Below are 21038 nucleotides of genomic sequence, written 5' to 3'. Positions count from 1 at the left end.
GCTGAAATTAATTTACCATTTGCTAATTCGAGTAAAAATTTACTATCCAAAGGCATCAATGGACAACTTAATTTAGCACAAAAATCTCTACTCATATAGCTTCTATCCGCACCCGAATCAAATAAAATGTAAGCAGATTTATTGTCAATAAGAAACGTACCCGTAACAAGCTCCGGGTCTTCCTGTGCCTCTGCCGCATTAATATTGAAAACTCTTCCACGGCCTTGTCCATTCGTGTTCTCCTGGTTCGGGCAATTTCTAATAATGTGGCCCGGTTTTCCACATTTATAACAAACTACATTGGCATAACTTGCTCCGACACTACTTGCTCCGCCATTACTCGTTCCGACACCATTTGTTCCTTTCGTTCTATTAACCCCTGGTCCGTAGACCTCACACTTCGCCGCGCTATGACCATTTCTTTTACACTTGTTGCAAAATTTGGTGCAGAACCCCGAGTGATTCTTTTCACACCTTTGGCATAGCTGCTTCTGATTGTTGTTGTTGTTGCGGTTATTATTGTTGTTGGGATGATTGTTGTAGTTGCTGTTGTTGTTGTTGTTGGGCCGTTTGTTGTAGTTGCGATTGATGTTGCGATTGTTGGGATAATTGTTGCGATTATTGTTGTAATTGCTGTTGTTGTTGTATTGGTGATTCTTATCACCGTTTTCCTCCTACTTTCTTTTGACTTGCTTCACATTGGCCTCTTCAGCAGTCTGTTCTTTAATTCTTTCTTCAATTTGGTTCACGAGTTTGTGAGCCATTCTACATGCCTGTTGTATGAAGGCGGGCTCGTGTGAACTTATATCTTCTTGGATTCTTTCCGGTAATCCTTTCACAAACGCGTCGATCTTCTCTTCCTCATCTTCGAATGCTCCCGGACACAATAGGCACAATTCTGTGAATCGTCTTTCGTACGTGGTAATATCAAATCCTTGGGTTCGTAACCCTCTAAGTTCTGTCTTGAGCTTATTGACCTCGGTTCTGGGACGGTACTTCTCGTTCATCAAGTGCTTGAATGCTGACCACGGTAGTGCGTACGCATCGTCTTGTCCCACTTGCTCTAGATAGGTATTCCACCATGTTAACGCAGAACCTGTGAAGGTATGCGTAGCGTACTTTACTTTGTCCTCTTCAGTACACTTACTTATGGCAAACACCGATTCGACCTTCTCGGTCCACCGTTTCAATCCGATCGGTCCTTCGGTTCCATCAAATTCCAAAGGTTTGCAGGCAGTGAATTCTTTGTAGGTGCATCCTACACGATTTCCTGTACTGCTAGATCCAAGGTTATTGTTGATATGTAGCGCAGCCTGTACTGCGGCTATGTTTGAAGCTAGAAAAGTACGGAATTCCTCTTCATTCATATTCACAGTGTGTCGAGTAGTCGGTGCCATTTCCTTCAAAATAGTTAAATGGAACAAGTTAATCATACAGAATATTAAGAGTAGTTAATAGTATTTCGTAGCATAATATGAACTCATTTATAAAAGCTTTTTCTTCATATTAGCGTTTTATAAGTTTAAATTCGGGTAGTACCTACCCGTTAAGTTCATACTTAGTAGCTAATATACAATTCAACTACTACAATTCTATATGAAAAACTGATTATAATAATATTTCGCGTTCAAACTTTTATACAATATTTTACAAACTTACAATACCGCTTATTTTACATAAAGCATGAAATATAGCACACAATAACTTTGATACAAGATAGTTGTGAAGATAATTCTAGCTAGTACACAAGTCGTTCAGCAAAGGCAATAAAGACACGTAATTCATACGTCCAGAAACAAGTCATGCATTCTGGTTTTACTAGGACTACTTCCCAACCTTGGTCTTGTGCAACGTAACCGTTATGGCCGTTGATAAGACAGCGTGTTGTAACGTCGTCAAAGGGACGAGGGTTACGTAATGTCCAACAGTCCCGTAATAATCTAAAAACCTCATTTCTTACCCCAATTACCGACTCCGTCACTTGTGGAAACGTTTTGTTTAATAGTTGTAGCCCGATGTTCTTGTTCTCACTTTGGTGAGAAGCGAACATTACTAATCCGTAAGCATAACATGCTTCTTTATGTTGCATGTTAGCCGCTTTTTCTAAATCACGAAGTCCAATATTCGGATATATTGAGTCAAAATAATTTCTTAACCCGTTGCGTAAAATAGCATTTGGGTTCCCCGCAATATATGCGTCAAAGTAAACACATCGTAACTTATGGGTTTCCCAATGTGATATCCCCCATCTTTCAAACGAAAGTCTCTTATAAACCAAGACATTCTTGGAACGTTCTTCGAATGTCTTACAAACTGATCTCGCCTTAAATAGTTGTGCCGAGGAATTCTGGCCGACTCTAGACAAGATTTCATCAATCATGTCTCCGGGTAGGTCTCTTAAAATATTGGGTTGTCTATCCATTTTGTGTTTTTAAACTGTAAAATAGACAAGAGTTAGATTCATAAAAAAATACTTATTAATACAAGCAATTTTTACATATATCATAAAGCATAAGAACACTATATTACATATATTACACCACACGAATACAACTATCTTATTCCGACTCGCTCGTTTCTTCTTCTTCGGTTTTGGTTCGTTTTGCCAAGTTTCTAGGGATATATGATGTTCCCCTAATACGAGCCGTCGTTGTCCACATTGGTTTAGAAAAACCTGGTGGTTTAGAGGTTCCCGGGTCATTGTTACAACTTAAGGACTTCGGGCGTTGACGATACATATAAAGTTCATCGGGGTTGGAATTAGATTTCTCTATTTTTATGCCCTTTCCCTTATTATTTTCTTTTGCCTTTTTAAATTCAGTTGGGGTAATTTCTATAACATCATCGGAATTCTCGTCGGAATCCGATTCATCGGAGAATTGGTAATCCTCCCAATATTTTGCTTCCTTGGCGGAAACACCATTGACCATAATTAACCTTGGTCGGTTGGTTGAGGATTTTCTTTTACTTAACCGTTTTATTATTTCCCCCACCGGTTCTATTTCTTCATCCGGTTCCGATTCTTCTTCCGGTTCCGATTCTTCTTCCGGTTCCGACTCTTCTTCCGGTTCCTCTTCGGGAACTTGTGAATCAGTCCACGAATCATTCCAATTTACATTTGACTCTTCATTATTATTAGGTGAGTCAATGGGACTTGTTCTAGAGGTAGACATCTATCACATAATATCAAACGCGTTAAGAGATTAATATATCACATAATATTCACATGTTAAAAATATATAGTTTCCAACAAAATTTGTTAAGCAATCATTTTTCAAGTAAACACGGTCGAAGTCCAGACTCACTAATGCATCCTAACAAACTCGATAAGACACACTAATGAAAAATTCTGGTTCTCTAAGACCAACGCTCGGATACCAACTGAAATGTCCCGTTCTTATTGATTAAAAACGTTCCATATTAATTGATTTCGTTGCGAGGTTTTGACCTCGATATGAGACGTTTTTCAAAGACTGCATTCATTTTTAAAACAAACCATAACCTTTATTTCATAAATAAAGGTCTAAAAAGCTTTACGTAGATTATCAAATAATGATAATCTAAAATATCCTGTTTACACACGACCATTACATAATGGTTTACAATACAAATATGTTACATCGAAATCAGTTTCTTGAATGCAGTTTTTACACAATATCATACAAACATGGACTCCAAATCTTGTCCTTATTTTAGTATGCAACAGCGGAAGCTCTTAATATTCACCTGAGAATAAACATGCTTTAAACGTCAACAAAAATGTTGGTGAGTTATAGGTTTAACCTATATATATCAAATCGTAACAATAGACCACAAGATTTCATATTTCAATACACATCCCATACATAGAGATAAAAATCATTCATATGGTGAACACCTGGTAACCGACATTAACAAGATGCATATATAAGAATATCCCCATCATTCCGGGACACCCTTCGGATATGATATAAATTTCGAAGTACTAAAGCATCCGGTACTTAGGATGGGGTTTGTTAGGCCCAATAGATCTATCTTTAGGATTCGCGTCAATTAGGGTGTCTGTTCCCTAATTCTTAGATTACCAGACTTAATAAAAAGGGGCATATTCGATTTCGATAATTCAACCATAGAATGTAGTTTCACGTACTTGTGTCTATTTTATAAATCATTTATAAAACCTGCATGTATTCTCATCCCAAAAATATTAGATTTTAAAAGTGGGACTATAACTCACTTTCACAGATTTTTACTTCGTCGGGAAGTAACACTTGGCCACTGGTTGATTCACGAACCTATAACAATATATACATATATATCAAAGTATGTTCAAAATATATTTACAACACTTTTAATATATTTTGATGTTTTAAGTTTATTAAGTCAGCTGTCCTCGTTAGTAACCTACAACTAGTTGTCCACAGTTAGATGTATAGAAATAAATCGATAAATATTATCTTGAATCAATCCACGACCCAGTGTATACGTATCTCAGTATTGATCACAACTCAAACTATATATATTTTGGAATCAACCTCAACCCTGTATAGCTAACTCCAACATTCACATATAGAGTGTCTATGGTTGTTTCGAAATATATATAGATGTGTCGACATGATAGGTCGAAACATTGTATACGTGTCTATGGTATCTCAAGATTACATAATATACAATACAAGTTGATTAAGTTATGGTTGGAATAGATTTGTTACCAATTTTCACATAGCTAAAGTGAGAAAAATTATCCAATCTTGTTTTACCCATAACTTCTTCATTTTAAATCCGTTTTGAGTGAATCAAATTGCTATGGTTTCATATTGAACTCTATTTTATGAATCTAAACAGAAAAGTATAGGTTTATAGTTGGAAAAATAAGTTACAAGTCGTTTTTGTAAAGGTAGTCATTTCAGTCGAAAGAACGACGTCTAGATGACCATTTTAGAAAACATACTTCCACTTTGAGTTTAATCATAATTTTTGGATATAGTTTCATGTTCATAATAAAAATCATTTTCTCAGAATAACAACTTTAAAATCAAAGTTTATCATAGTTTTTAATTAACTAACCCAAAACAGCCCGCGGTGTTACTACGACGGCGTAAATCCGGTTTTACGGTGTTTTTCGTGTTTCCAGGTTTTAAATCATTAAGTTAGCATATCATATAGATATAGAACATGTGTTTAGTTGATTTTAAATGTCAAGTTAGAAGGATTAACTTTTGTTTGCGAACAAGTTTAGAATTAACTAAACTATGTTCTAGTGATTACAAGTTTAAACCTTCGAATAAGATAGCTTTATATGTATGAATCGAATGATGTTATGAACATCATTACTACCTTAAGTTCCTTGGATAAACCTACTGGAAAAGAGAAAAATGGATCTAGCTTCAATGGATCCTTGGATGGCTCAAAGTTCTTGAAGCAGAATCATGACACGAAAACAAGTTCAAGTAAGATCATCACTTGAAATAAGATTGTTATAGTTATAGAAATTGAACCAAAGTTTGAATATGATTATTACCTTGTATTAGAATGATAACCTACTGTAAGAAACAAAGATTTCTTGAGGTTGGATGATCACCTTACAAGATTGGAAGTGAGCTAGCAAACTTGAAAGTATTCTTGATTTTATGAAACTAGAACTTTTGGAATTTATGAAGAACACTTAGAACTTGAAGATAGAACTTGAGAGAGATCAATTATATGAAGAAAATTGAAGAATGAAAGTGTTTGTAGGTGTTTTTAGTCGTTGGTGTATGGATTAGATATAAAGGATATGTAATTTTGTTTTCATGTAAATAAGTCATGAATGATTACTCATATTTTTGTAATTTTATGAGATATTTCATGCTAGTTGCCAAATGATGGTTCCCACATGTGTTAGGTGACTCACATGGGCTGCTAAGAGCTGATAATTGGAGTGTATATACCAATAGTACATACATCTAAAAGCTGTGTATTGTACGAGTACGAATACGGGTGCATACGAGTAGAATTGTTGATGAAACTGAACGAGGATGTAATTGTAAGCATTTTTGTTAAGTAGAAGTATTTTGATAAGTGTATTGAAGTCTTTCAAAAGTGTATAAATACATATTAAAACACTACATGCATATACATTTTAACTGAGTCGTTAAGTCATCGTTAGTCGTTACATGTAAGTGTTGTTTTGAAACCTTTAGGTTAACGATCTTGTTAAATGTTGTTAACCCAATGTTTATAATATCAAATGAGATTTTAAATTATTATATTATCATGATATTATCATGTATGAATATCTCTTAATATGATATATATACATTAAATGTCTTTACAACGATAATCGTTACATATATGTCTCGTTTAAAAATCATTAAGTTAGTAGTCTTGTTTTTACATATGTAGTTCATTGTTAATATACTTAATGATATGTTTACTTATTATAGTATCATGTTAACTATATATATATCCATATATATGTCATCATATAGTTTTTACAAGTTTTAACGTTCGTGAATCACCGGTCAACTTGGGTGGTCAATTGTCTATATGAAACACATTTCAATTAATCAAGACTTAACAAGTTTGATTGCTTAACATGTTGGAAACATTTAATCATGTAAATATCAATCTCAATTAATATATATAAACATGGAAAAGTTCGGGTCACTACAAATGCAGCCTAATTCCCTACAACCAGAGTTCTGATACCAACTTTAACTTCAGTTGAGGACAAAAATCCCAATCAGTGCCTTTCATGAGAACAGGGTGACCACTGAGTGTACCTCAGACACTGGTTTTGCGGCCCACGTTTCCGCCAGGCCAACCCCAACAGGGACCGCGAGGAGTAAGAGCCAATGCTTCGTCACAGGTTACACTGTGAGAACCCCCTCTACGGCTAACACGCCTCATTGGACGTGTTCAAGCCAGCTCTGATACCAACTTTAATGACCCGTCAAAGTACACTTGATGACCATCGTTATCTTGGTCCCACAGCTTGATCATAACTCTATATGAATTTAATAAATAACCTTGTATTCTTTATTTAAAAATGATTTCCTATAAAGGAAACCTATCAAAATATATAAGTTTAGAAAAACTATACATAAATACTTTAACCAAAAGTTGACCAAATCAAAGCCAACAAACACCCACTATTTAATGTATCAAAATAGAATGCAAGTTAACATTTAACAAAAGCTGCCATCATAAATATGCAGACTCTCTAAGCACAGCGGAAGCAATCAATCATGAACCTGAGAATAAAATATGCGAGTAACTGTCAACAAAAATGTTGAGTGAATTATAGGTTTAATATTGCAAACAATATTTAATTTGAACAATAAAACTTTATGTTTGAAAACATAAAAACTCCTTTTTGGACCACAAAATTATATGCTAGAAAACATATAAAAACATTATTCCATTTTTCGTGAGCCACCTGGTAACCACTTAACCATTTATTTACCCTTGCCAAACACAATAAATAATATACACCGAACAAGTGTATCTACAACAAAATAAGAAGTACTAAACATTCCGATTATAAATTGCTAGCGCGACTAGCTCGAAATGGGGTTGTCAAACCCGATAGATCTATCCGTAGGATTCGCGTTCACCAGTAGAAACCAGTGATTACAGTTACCAGACTAGGGAATATTTTTGTTCAACTCACAATGAATAATTTAAACCAACCTCCACTTGTGTCCAAAATATAAAATAAATTGCATGTATTCTCATCCCAAAAGATTAAAATAGAAAAATGGGACTATAACTCACCTTAATAGCAACGAAGTAACCACACAAATATGCGAACAGCAAATGAAGTAAAGTGATCAGGAATGATCAAAACGCCGACCTATAAATAAAGCAGGTCGATATAAATAACTAACTTAGGTCAAGTCTTAGTATGATAGCTATTGTACATATTGCAAGTAGACATAGAACAACACTCAACATGCATCGGTTTGATCGGAACAGTGTACGAACACACACTTTCTATTTTTAGAAAGTTTCTATTTTTAGCAGGTTTCCATTTTAGGAAAGTTCCTATTTTAGGAAAGTTTCTATTTTTGGAAAGTTTCTATTTTAGGAAAGTTTTTATTTTAGGAAAGTTTCTATTTTTGGAAAGTTTCCAAATTTAAAAAGTTTCCATATTTAGAAAGTTTCTATTTTTAGAAAGTTTTTAAGTTAGAAAAGTTTCCTTAATTAGAAAGTCAACAAAAGTCAACTGAAAGTCAAAGTCAACCGAAAGTCAACTCAAAAGTCAACCTTGGTCAAACATAGTCAACATTAATTTTAAAAGTGTAAGTTGTAATAATAATATAAGTTATAATGTTAATTAAAGTTAAATATGTATAATTATGTCATAACATAAGTTTAATTAAATTAAAATGAATTAATAAAGTTAACATAAGTTTAAATGATATAATCAATATAACATAAGTATTTAATTAATTAATTAAATATTAGTCATAATATAAGTATTATTAATTAATAATAATTTTTAAATCATATCATAAGTATTATTAATTAATAATGAATTATTAATCATATCATAAAGTTTCTAATTATAATTATTAAACCATAAGTATTTAATAATTAAATTATAATTAAATAATAACTAAGCCTTATAATAATTAAATAATTATTTAATTCTTATTATAAGTCTTATAATAATAATCTTATAATATAAGTTTAATACTTATCATAAGTATTTTCCATTAATAATAAAAGTATTATTAATCATAAGTTTAATTAAAAGTTTAATTAAATCATAAGTAATTAAATAATGATATAATAAATATATATCATAAGTCTTAAATTATAATAATTACTTTTTATATCATAAGTAATTTAATAATAATGAAAATCATTATTTTTATCATAAGTCATAATTAATAACCATAAGTTTTAATTAAAAGTTCATCGGGTCATAACTTGAGCTCCGGAAATCAGTTTTCGGCGAGTCTTATATATATCTCCGCCTAACCAACTCACTCGACACCTTAGTGTGCTCAAGAACACCCCAAGAACAGCAAACAAGTCGTGACTTACAGCCACTAATCAGTTTGGATCTTCAATCCGCTCAAAAACGTGTTTTAGTCATAACGGGTGATCCGTGGCTCGGATTTCGATGGCCCAAACATGAAAGTTCATCCCATCATCATTTCTAACACACTAGTACACCCTAAAGACTCTAAAAATGATCACAAAGTCGGACCATACCTGTACCAATTCGTTTTCACAATTTAATCTTAACATAACACCATTTTAATCATATCTAGAGTTCAGGGAATCGAAATGCCATGAATTCGGAGTCTAAAATTAATGTATTGATGAGAGGAACTCATATAGATACTTAAATTTCACTTTTATATCAGTTACAATATCAGAAATTTACGAATAAGCTGCTGTCCCAATTTAATCAAACCGAAAACATGAATTAACGAGCATTTCTACGCATACAATCAACAATACAATAACATATAATCAACATACTATCAAAATAACATCAAAATACAGAAAATTAAAGAAAAATTGAAAAGCTAGGGTTAGGGTTTATGCCCTAATCAAGAATTGATTGATACAATCGCGTAGAGGATGAAGAGAGCAATCCGATTATGCAACCAATTGAATGAGCCAAGCTATATTTGATGAACAAATGGTGATGATGATGATTTTGCTGATGGTGGACGGCCAAAACAAGAAAAGGAGAGGAGGGAGAGAAAAAGTCATGAGAAAAAATTAGGTTTTTAGGAAATAAATGTGTAAGTGTGAAATAAATTGCAAAAATAAAAATATGAGGGGAGCAAGGCCATATTCGGCCGAATTTTTGCATGGAGGTAGGCCCCTTGGCCCACTTTGATCTTATTGTTCATTGCTTGTGGCCCGAATTTCCGAACGAAGCCCGGAATGCGAAAACACGATTACGCGATTAATTATTCGGAATGATATTAACTACGTGACGAAAAATATATATAAACACTATATATAAATATATGACATTAAAATATCATATTTTAAATAATTAGGATTTATAAATCCCAAAAGCTCGACCGTTGGTTTGAAAACCGAAAAGATTCGCCGGTTAGAAATCCGCGATTCGTATAAACGTACAATTTAAAATATGAATACAAATATTCACTTAACACATAGTAATTAATATATTATTACTAAAATAATAATATAGATCATAGAAATGACGTGGCACAAATAACAATTAACGGTCGTTAAATAATTAACGGTAAAAGATAACGAAAAAAGTAAGGTCGTTACAGGTTATCATCAATTGCGCGCTAAAGAATCTGATGTTCCGAAAATCGCTTTTCGCACCCGTTATTGTCACTTTGAATTCCTTATTATGTCGTTCGGATTAACAAATGCACCTGCTGTATTCATGGACCTCATGAACCGTGTGTGCAGACCCTATCTAGACAAATTCGTTATTGTTTTCATCGACGACATCTTTATTTATTCTAAGAGTGATGAAGAGCACGAAGAACATTTGAATTTGGTACTTGATTTATTGAGAGAAGAAGAGTTGTACGCCAAGTTCTCTAAGTGTGCTTTCTGATAAAGAGAAGTTCAATTCCTTGGACATATTGTTAGTAACCAGGGAATTCAAGTTCATCCTGCCAAGATTGAGGCAATTGAGAAGTGAGAAATTCCGAAAACTCCTACTCAAATTCGTCAGTTCCTAGGTTTGGCAGGCTATTTTAGAAGGTTCACTCAAGAGTTTTCATGAGTAGCGAAACCTCTGACTGCTTTAACGCATAAGGGGAAGAAGTACGAGTGGAAGAGTGAACAAGAGTCTGCTTTCCAGAATCTGAAGAAGAAGTTAACTTCTGCACCGATATTATCACTACCTGAGAGTAATGATGATTTTGTTATCTATAGTGATGCTTCGTGCCGAGACTTGGGTTGTGTTTTGATGGAGTGAAAGAAAGTCATTGCCTACGCGGCATGACGGTTAAAGATTCATGAACAAGAATTATACAACTCATGATTTAGAATTGGGAGCTGTTGTGTTCGCACTCAAGATTTGAGACATTACTTATATAGGGTCAAATGTACCGTGTACACTAATCACAAAAGTCTTCAACATATCCTTGATCAGAAACAGTCGAATATGAGGCAACAAAGATGGATTGAGACGTTGAACGATTATGATTGTGAACTTTTATATCATCCGGGGAAGGCTAATGTTGTGGCCGATATATTAAGTCATAAAGAGAGGACTGAACCTCATAGGTTTAGGGCCTTAAATATGACCATTCGAACAAACCTCGCAAGGCAGATTCTTGCAGCTCAATAAGAAGCCTTGAAGGAGGAGAATTTTGTAACGGGAAGGTCCGAGGCTTGAGTAAACAGTTAGAGGTACGAACCGATGCTACTCGGTATTTTGCGGGATGCCTCTGGGTTCCGAAGTTTGGTGATCTGCGACAACTTGTTCTAGAGGAGGCTCATAAGTCTAGGTACTCTATTCATCCTGATTCAGGAAAGATGTATCATGATCTTAAAGAGCTGTATTGGTGGCCTCATTTGAAGGCTGATGTGGCTACGTATGTGGCTAAGTGTTTGACATGTGCTAAGGTTAAAGCTGAACATCAGAACCGTTAGAACTTTTGGTGCAACTTGAAATTCCCGAGTGGAAGTGGGAAAGCATTACAATGGATTTTATTACGAAGTTACCGAGAATTGTGGGTGGTTATGATACATTTTGGGTTATTGTTGACCGACTCACTAAGTCAACTCATTTCTTGCCAATTAAAGAAATAGATTCAATGAAGAAGCTTACTCATTTGTATTTGAAGGAGATGGTTTCGAGACATGATGTTCCCGTATTGATTATTTCAGACCGAGACAGTTGATTTACATCGAGGTTTTGGCAGTCCTTACAAAATGCTTTGGGAACTAAATTGGATATGAGCACCGCTTATCATCTACAGTCGGATGGTCACAATGAAAGGACCATCCAAACGTTGGAAGGCATGTTGAAGGCATGCGTAATTGATTTTGGTAATGGTTAGGATAGATACTTGCCGTTGGCCAAATTTTCTTATAACAACAAGTTATCATGCAAGTATTAAAGCCGCACCGTTTGAAGCTCTGTATGGTAGAAAGTGTAGGTCTCCTATCTGTTGGAATGAGGTTGGGGATGCTCAACTCACAGGTCCAGAAATTATTCATGAGACTACCGAGAAGATCGTATAGATCAAAGGAAGGTTAAGAATCGCTAGGAGTCAGCAAAAGAGTTATGTTGAGGTTAGAAGAAAAGATTTAGAATTTCAAGTTGGTGATCTTGTCATGTTAAAGGTATCACTCTGGAAGGGTGTGGTACAATTTGGTAAGAGAGGAAAGTTGAATCCTCGTTTTGTTGGACCGTTTGAGATTATTGAGAGAGTTGGACCCGTGGCTTATCGTTTGAAATTGCCACAAGAACTTAGTGTTGTTCATGACGTTTTTCATGTATCGAATTTAAAGAAGTGTTTGGCCGAGGCCGATAAGACTATTCCTCTGGATGAACTTCATGTTGATAAACAACTCCAATTTATTGAGGAACCTGTTGAAATTATGGATCGAGAGGTTAAGACTCTCAAGCAAAGTAGAATTCCTATCGTCCGAGTGAGATGGAATGCCAGACACGGACCCGAGTTCACTTGGGAACGTGAAGATCAGATGAAGCAGAAGTACCCACATTTGTTCTCAGATGCCGAGACAACCCCTGCACCTGCTTAAATTTCGGGACGAAATTTTCGTAATGGGAAGGTACTGTAACGACCCTACTTTTTCCGTTATCTTTTACCGTTAAATATTTAACGACCGTTAACTGTTATTCGTGCCACGTCATTTCTATGACCTATATTATTATATTTGTAATAATATATTAATTATTATGTGTTATATGAATATCTGTATTCATATCTTTAATTGTACGTTTCTACGTGTCGCGATTTCTATCCGGCGAATCTTTTCGGTTTTCAAACCAACGGTCGAGCTTTTGGGATTTTTAAGTCCTAATTATTTTAAATATGATATTTTAATGTCATATGATCATATATAGTTTTTATATATTTTATCCGTCGCGTAGTTGTTATCTCTCCGAAAAATCAATCGCGTAGTAGCGTTTTCGCGTTTCGGGCTTCGATCGGGCGTTCGAGCGTTCGGGCCACAAGCAATTAGTCATATATCAATTATGGGCCATAAAAGGGGCCCACCCTCTTGCTAGAGCTGGCCATCACCCCATGGGGAGGGGGTGTTTGTGCCATTTTTCCAAACTAGTGATTTTATGGAACAAGGACCTAGTTTTCACTCCTCATTTCACATTCTATTTTTTTTTTTTTTTGTATTTCTCCTCTCCTTGCTCTCCTAGCCATCGCCACTAGCATCATCATCATCATCATCATCATCATCCTTCAATCAAATATTAATTGGATCAAGAAGCTTTAATCATCGACGGATTCCTCTCTTCGATCTCTACACACTCATACCATTCGATTCTTGATTAGGGTATAAACCCTAACCCTAGATTTTTAATTTTTCTTTATTTTTCTGTATTTTGATTATATTTTAATAGTATGATGATTACTTGTTGTTGTAATGGTGTTTGTATGCATAGAATTACTCATAAACACATGTTTTTGGTTTGATAAAATTGGAACAGCAGCTATTTCGTGTATTTCTGATATTGTGACTGTTATAAAAGTTAAAATAAAGTATCTAGATGAGTTCCTCTCATCAAGACATTAATTTTAGGCTCCGGATTCATGTCGTTTCGATTCCCGGAGCCCTAGATATGATCAAAGTGGTATTTTGTTAAGATTGAAATGTGATATTGGTATGAATCAGGTTTGGTCCGACTTTGTGACCATATTTGGTGACTTTAGGGTGTGTTAGTGTGTCAGGATCAATTATGGGACGAACTTTCATGTTCGGGTCATCTAAATCCGAGCCACGAATCACCCGTTGCGTCTAAAACACGATTTTGATTGAATTAAAGTTTCAAGTGATGTCTTGGCTGATCACCACGACTTGTAGGCTGTTCTTGGTGTGTTCTTGAGTGTACCAAAGTGTCGGGTGGTTTGATTAGGCGGAGATATATGTAAGGCTCGCCGAAAACCGACACACGGGGCTCAAGATACGACCCGATGAACTTTTGATTTAAAACTTGTGATTATTTATTAAACTTATGATATAAATAATGAATTTCATTATCATTTAATTACTTATGATAAAAAAAAGTAATTATTATAATTTAAGACTTATGATATATATTTATTATATCATTTAATTATTACTTATGATTTAATTAACATTTTAATTAAACTTATGATTAATAATACTTTTATTATTAATGGAAAATACTTATGATAAGTATTAAACTTATATTATAAGATTATTATTATATGACTTATAATAAAGATTAATTAATTATTTAATTATTATAAGGCTTAGTTATTATTTAATTATAATTTAATTATTAAATACTTATGATTTAATAATTATAATTAGAAACTTATGATATGATTAATAATTCATTATTAATTAATAATACTTATGATATGATTTAAAATTTATTATTAATTAATAATACTTATATTATGAATAATATTTAATTAATTAATTAAATACTTATGTTATATTAATTATATCATTTAAACTTATATTAACTTTAATAATTCATTTTAATTTAATTAAACTTATGTTATGACATAATTAGACATATTTAACTTTAATAAACATTATAACTTATATTATTATTACAACTTACACTTTTAAAATTAACGTTGACTATGTTTGACCAGGGTTGACTTTTGAGTTGACTTCCGGTTGACTTTGACTTTGACTTTCACTTGACTTTTGTTGACTTTCTAAATAAGGAAACTTTCCTAACTTAAAACTTTCCAAAAATAGAAACTTTTCAAAAATAGAAACTTTTCAAAAATAGAAACTTTCCAAAAATGGAAACCTGCTAAAAATAGAAACTCTCTAAAAATAGAAAGTGTGTCCGTACGTTGTTCCGATCAAACCGATGCATGTTGAGTATTGTTCTATGACTACTTGCAACATGTACAATAGCTATTATACTAAGACTTGACCTAAGTTAGTTATTTATATCGACCTGCTTTATTTATAGGTCGGCGTTGTGATCATTCCTGATCACTTTACTTCGATTGTTGTTCGCTTATATGTGTGGTTACTTCGTTTGCTATTAAGGTGAGTTATAGTCCCATTTTTCTATTTTAAATCTTTTAGGATGAGAATACATGCAATTTATTTTATATTTTTGGACACATGTGGAAGTTGGTTTAAATTATTCATTGTGAGTTGAACAAAAATATTCCCTAGTCTGGTAACTGTAATCACTGGTTTCTACTAGTGAACGCGAATCCTACGGATAGATCTATCGGGTTTGACAACCCCATTTCAAGCTAGTCGCGCTAGCAATTTATAATCGGAATGTTTCGTACTTCGTAATTTGTTGTAGATACACTTGTTCGGTGTATATTATTTATTGTGTTTGGCAAGGGTAAATAAATGGTTAAGTGGTTACCAGGTGGCTCACGGTAAATGGAATAATGTTTTTATATATTTTCTAGCATATAATTTTGTGGTCCAAAAAGGAGTTTTTATGTTTTCAAACATAAATTTTTACGGTTTAAATTAAATATTGTTTGCAATATTAAACCTATAATTCACTCAACATTTTTGTTGACAGTTACTCGCATGTTTTATTCTCAGGTTCATGATTGATTGCTTCCGCTGTGCTTAGAGAGTCTGCATATTTATGATGGCAGCTTTTGTTAAACAGTAACTTGCATTCTATTTTGATACATTTAATAGTGGACGCTGTTGACTTTGTTTTGATCAACTTTTGGTTAAGTAATAATGTATGGTTTTTCTAAACTTACATATTTTGATAGGTTTCCTTTATAGTAAATCATTTTTAAATAAAGAATGCAAGGTTATTTATTAAATTCATATAGAGTTATGATCAAGCTGTGGGACCAAGATAACGATGGTCTTCAAGTGTACTTTGACGGGTCGTTAAATTATATGCATATATAATATTCAATTGGTGAAATGAAATCCAAAAAGGAGATACAGTAAACAACAGTAATCGAATTTATATCAACTTTCTGGCATCCACATTACCACTCTTCCGGTTCATATGATTAATTTCAAGTTTGTCGATAAGAATAATAATTAAATAATATGATAATAATTATAATAATATTAATAATAAAAACGTGTAATCTGTTAGCCGCCTATTACTATTGGTTTACTATTTCATTCACGGACTGGATTTCGTACTCCGTTGATAATTAGTGGCGGATAAAAGTCTTCGGAAAAATCCCATATTTTTAAATTAACTATATGTATTTATTTTGGGCATTATGGTATAAAATTCAGTCATTAATTTAAAAAAAAATTTACATCAACTGTTCCTCTCATTTAAGGGTAAAATTTAAAAAGTGTTAAAATTAATTAATTAGATCCTAAATATACTTTTAATAAGCCTACAACCTATATAACTCATTTTCGTATCATCGTTTAATTTAAAATTACATAAGTTTGAATTTAACTTGCTTAATATCAATCGAAACATCAAACGAGTATTACTATCATTTAATGTTTATTTTTAATATATTTTATTTATATATAGAGATATATTTTAAATAATAATTATTATAATATCCTATTTTTATTTTATTAATTTTTAATAACAACAACATATAATACTTCAAATAATATTTCGAATTATTATTTATATATACATACACACATATCTATTTACACTTAATTGTTCGTGAATCGTCGGAACTGGTCGAAGGTCAAATGATTTCATGAAACAGTTCAAAAGTTTTGAGATTCGGTTTAATAGACTTTGCTTATCGTGTCGAAACTATATAAAGATTAAGTTTAAATTTGGTCAAAAATTTCCGGGTCGTCACATGTAAAGGATCGTCATTTGGACAATTCGTATTGCACCTGCAACTATGAAAAATTTCGAATGACGATACAGGAAAACAATATAAAATTTTATACACATATATACATATTCTATATACTACACTAAAAATACGCAACATCTAATCACATATTCATAATTACTATTTTTTAATTAATCACAAGGTTTAAATTTTAAAACTAATTAAATATGGGTAGTGGAATTATCTTACCAACAAATTCCAAAAATGTTACGAGCACTAAAATATAATTTTTTTTGGAACGACAATAAATTTTATGAAACTAGCGAGGAGATAGACAAGAAAAAAAATTATAAAACGTTCATGGAATTTTGTAACCACACAGACCAATTAACTCTACTCTTATAGAATCTAGAAACAAACAATTGAAACTTGACACTATAATGTCGAGAACATGACACTTCCGAAAGTTATTATCTTTGAAGATGATGCTATTTCGTAGTAGCCAAAAGTTCAAAGTTCAAAACTACACGGAACACTATAATATAATTGAAATCATTACTTCTGTATATTTTCAAAAAGTTCAAAGATTAAATGTCTAAATATTTTCTTATATGCTGCTTATTTATATTTATTTATATTTATATATTTATATGATAATAATATGATATTCCTTGTTACACTTACACTGAAACGGTTAAAATCACTTTTTGCCAATTAATTACTAGTAGTCACTACGAAAGGAATAAATGTCTATAGCGGTATCAAGAGAACTCATCAATCTTAAAGTTGTGAGTTTGAGATTTATTATGGGTAAAAAGAGTGCGTTTATTTGGTGTTAAATAAAAAGTTACTAGTAGTTACCAGAATCACAATAGAATAAGATCACTGAGGCATTGCCTGAGTGGTATAAGCTTTGGATTGCATCTGAGTCCTAATTGACGCATGTTCGAGTCCTAGTTAACGATGGTGTGTAAAGAGTTTCCTCTTAACACGTGTGTGGGTGACAATGAAAGTATTCGATGTCGAAATAGCCGTTCTAAATAACAATAGAATAAACTTAAATACAATAAACTTGTTAGCCACGTGGTATTCAGAAAAGAGATAATAGTGAATACTTAAGGGGTTAAACTATAAATTTAAGAACCAGAAGGGTCAATATTTACCAATTTGAAAACCATATAAATGATTATTTTTTGCGTTTCTTTTCGTTTTACCATATACTCAATAAATCATTCTCAAAAACATATCAATTAAAAATTTGTCCTTACAAAACCCTAAAACTGCGAAATTTCGGATTCTATTCATTTTCCTAAACGATCAATGTAGGTCAAATCAACTCGAAATCAAAATCAAATTTCAGGTAATCCTTTAATTTCATTTATCTGTGAATTTCTTAGATGTATATATATTTATATATACATATATATATATATATATATATACATATATATACGATTATACGAATTTACTTTGTGCATTGTTTTTAATAGATTCGGATCAAGTTGTAATTACGTGATATAAGATGTTTATCGATTTGATCATGATTGTGGATTAACTTCATCGCAGTTAATTTGTTGTTATCGATTGTATATTGATCTGTTATGCATTAATTTTGAGCTACATACATATTAACCCCAATTGTACGACCTGATTTATGTGTAAATATAGACTGTAGATGGTAGTCTGCATATATCTGATCATAGTATTGTGGCTCTTATATGGTCTTTAGCATCTAAAATAGGGTTATCACTTGGTACTAATTTATATAAGTAACTGAAATATCCTATATATGAAGTTTGTATAGTTGATAGCTTCTCATAGTAAAGATGGTGAAGCTGACAATGATTGCTCGTGTAACTGACGGTCTTCCACTAGCTGAAGGATTGGATGATGGGCGTGATATGCAGGATGCCGATTTCTACAAACAGCAAGTTAAGGCGTTGTTCAAGAATCTTTCAAGAGGACATAATGAAGCATCACGGATGTCTGTTGAAACCGGCCCTTACATTTTCCAGTAAACCCCATCTTCTCTACCTTGTGAAGTTAATCGTTTACTAAGTAGTAGTATGTGATAATTTGAAGTTTTTTCAACTCAATGTCTCAGCTATATTATTGAAGGGCGGGTATGTTATTTGACAATGTGTGAACGTGCTTACCCAAAAAAGCTTGCGTTTCAATACCTTGAAGACCTCAGAAATGAATTTGAGCGTGGTTATGCAAATCAAATTGAAACTGCAGCAAGGCCTTATGCTTTCATTAAATTTGGTAAATGTTACTCTTATGCTTTTTATGACGCGTAATTAGTTGCCTGGTGTAGCTAAACACTTATCTTTTGCAGATACATTTATACAGAAGACTAAGAAGTTGTACCAGGACACGAGAACTCAACGAAATATTTCCAAGCTGAATGATGAACTTTATGAAGTACACCAAATAATGACCCGTAATGTGCAGGAAGTTCTTGGTGTTGGTGAAAAGTTGGACCGTGAGTTCCTTTCTCTTTAGCAGTTACTGTTTATTGATTTCTTGATCATCTTAACCTTCTGATATACGTGCCTATTATCCAAATGAATGTCTCAAAATGGAATCTATAGTTACGGCCAAGGATTCGTATTTTCATTAAATTTATCAATACTATCATATCGTTTGTTTCTTATGTTTTAGATAAGGCTTTCAAGTGTCCTCTAACCATCAAATTGAATGCAACGAATTCATGATTGACCCTAACTTGGTTTTCTTTTGACAGATATAAGGTACATTTTAAATGATCATAATTAATTAGGCAGTTTTTTTCCTAAAGACCATAGACAAATGAAACTGTGCATATTTAATTGTATTAGCTGTATGTATGAGTACGATGATTTTAGAAGGCTGCATTATTAGCATATAGTCTAAATAGTTGTAAAGAATCATAATTGTCAATTTGGTAATGCAGACTGCAGAATATTAGAATACTGAAAGTGAGGTTTATTGATGTTGTTCAATGCAGTTTTTTGGTCTCTCTATTGATGCATTGCTAATGATGATGTAAATTTACTGTCAAGAACTAGTGTCGGGTTTTATTATATTCTTCAGAATGTATGAACCTTTATATGTATTTGAATCCATTTGATGTTGGTTACAATTTCTTCCTCTGAAAGAATTATCTCCGATGAAGCATCATTATTGATTGATTGTGAATTGTATATTATTGCAGAGGTCAGTCAAATGTCAAGTCGATTAACTTCAGAGTCTCGCATATATGCTGACAAAGCAAGAGATCTTAATCGACAGGTTAGTATGGTGTTACTATATGATGGAAGCATCATCTTGGTATTGTTTACTACCTGACTGCATTGTTTTATAGACAAAAATATAAAATTACCCGAGCCCAAAGGCCATGTAGTGTTTTTCCGGTGTTTGTATTTTTAAATTTTCGGAAATTCTTGTACATATAATAGTTGTTTGTACTTCATAGGAGCGTGTTTGCAACTCTAAATGCTCGTGGATTACATCATTTATCTATTCCAAAATTTTGACTCACTTTTTTCTATTAAACTTTTTACTGTAGGCATTGATCCGGAAATGGGCTCCTGTCGCAATTGTCCTTGGAGTCGTCATTTTACTCTTTTGGGTTAGAAAGAAGATATGGTGATTATGCCTTCTTTTTATATATGAGAAAGCATATCTTCTTGTATTCTATCGTTTTTGGGAGCTTAAGTGAACTTTTCTCACACCTATCAATACAAAAATTCATTTGACCCGTGAACTCGCATGTCTTAGATTATGGCTGTATTATTGGCGTAGTTATTAGCTATATGGATTGTAGAGGTTATGTTGCATCTTAACTTTGCATTTAGAACGTATTTACTTTATCTTTTGGATTAGTGGAATTCATACAGGGTTTTCTTCTGGTTGTGTGTGATTCATGTTTTTTGATAGTTTACCATGTTGTGCAACTAGAGCCAAAGGTTGATTGCCCCTAATCACTGGCCATCTTTGATGAATTTTCTTTCACTAAACCCCACCAAATTATTCCTTTTGAATGTTACAAGCAACAATTATGACTCGTCGTACGTTAAAAAAAAAAAAAAAAAAAAAAAAAAAAAGCACCTTCTGAAATCGTCAATGATTAAATTATTAACGCTTAACCATATCAAGTTG

General features: G+C 32.9%; 1 protein-coding gene across 2 annotated transcripts; it reads left to right on the top strand.

Moving 5' to 3' along the window:
- The first annotated feature begins 18140 nt into the window (after nucleotides 1–18140).
- Nucleotides 18141–20772, top strand: LOC139903942 (25.3 kDa vesicle transport protein SEC22-1-like). 2 transcript variants are annotated; one of them, XM_071885872.1, is made up of 6 exons: nucleotides 18141–18255; nucleotides 18691–18909; nucleotides 19000–19160; nucleotides 19234–19380; nucleotides 20092–20168; nucleotides 20446–20772. In XM_071885872.1, the coding sequence occupies exons 2-6, from the start codon at nucleotides 18722–18724 to the stop codon at nucleotides 20527–20529; spliced, it is 657 nt and encodes a 218-aa protein (XP_071741973.1). In that variant the 5' UTR covers nucleotides 18141–18255; nucleotides 18691–18721; the 3' UTR covers nucleotides 20530–20772. The 2 variants fall into 2 exon arrangements, with proteins under 2 accessions (XP_071741973.1, XP_071741974.1); XM_071885873.1 differs by having other exon boundaries at nucleotides 18163–18255; nucleotides 18700–18909.
- Nucleotides 20773–21038: the final 266 nt, after the last annotated feature.

Source organism: Rutidosis leptorrhynchoides, chromosome 4, assembly GCF_046630445.1.
Source record: "Rutidosis leptorrhynchoides isolate AG116_Rl617_1_P2 chromosome 4, CSIRO_AGI_Rlap_v1, whole genome shotgun sequence".
In the NCBI taxonomy this organism is placed as follows: Eukaryota; Viridiplantae; Streptophyta; class Magnoliopsida; order Asterales; family Asteraceae; genus Rutidosis; species Rutidosis leptorrhynchoides.
The sequence above is the reverse complement of the archived record's forward strand: the minus strand, read 5'-3'. Positions and strand labels throughout refer to the sequence as shown.

Excerpts from the sequence above, each read along its gene's own strand:
- LOC139903942 (XM_071885872.1), top strand. The coding sequence starts at position 18,722 with ATGGTGAAGCTGACAATGATTGCTCGTGTAACTGACGGTCTTCCACTA. Across the intron at positions 18,910-18,999 it reads ACCGGCCCTTACATTTTCCA|CTATATTATTGAAGGGCGGG; the intron begins GTAAACCCCATC and ends TCAATGTCTCAG. Across the intron at positions 19,381-20,091 it reads TGTTGGTGAAAAGTTGGACC|AGGTCAGTCAAATGTCAAGT; the intron begins GTGAGTTCCTTT and ends ATATTATTGCAG.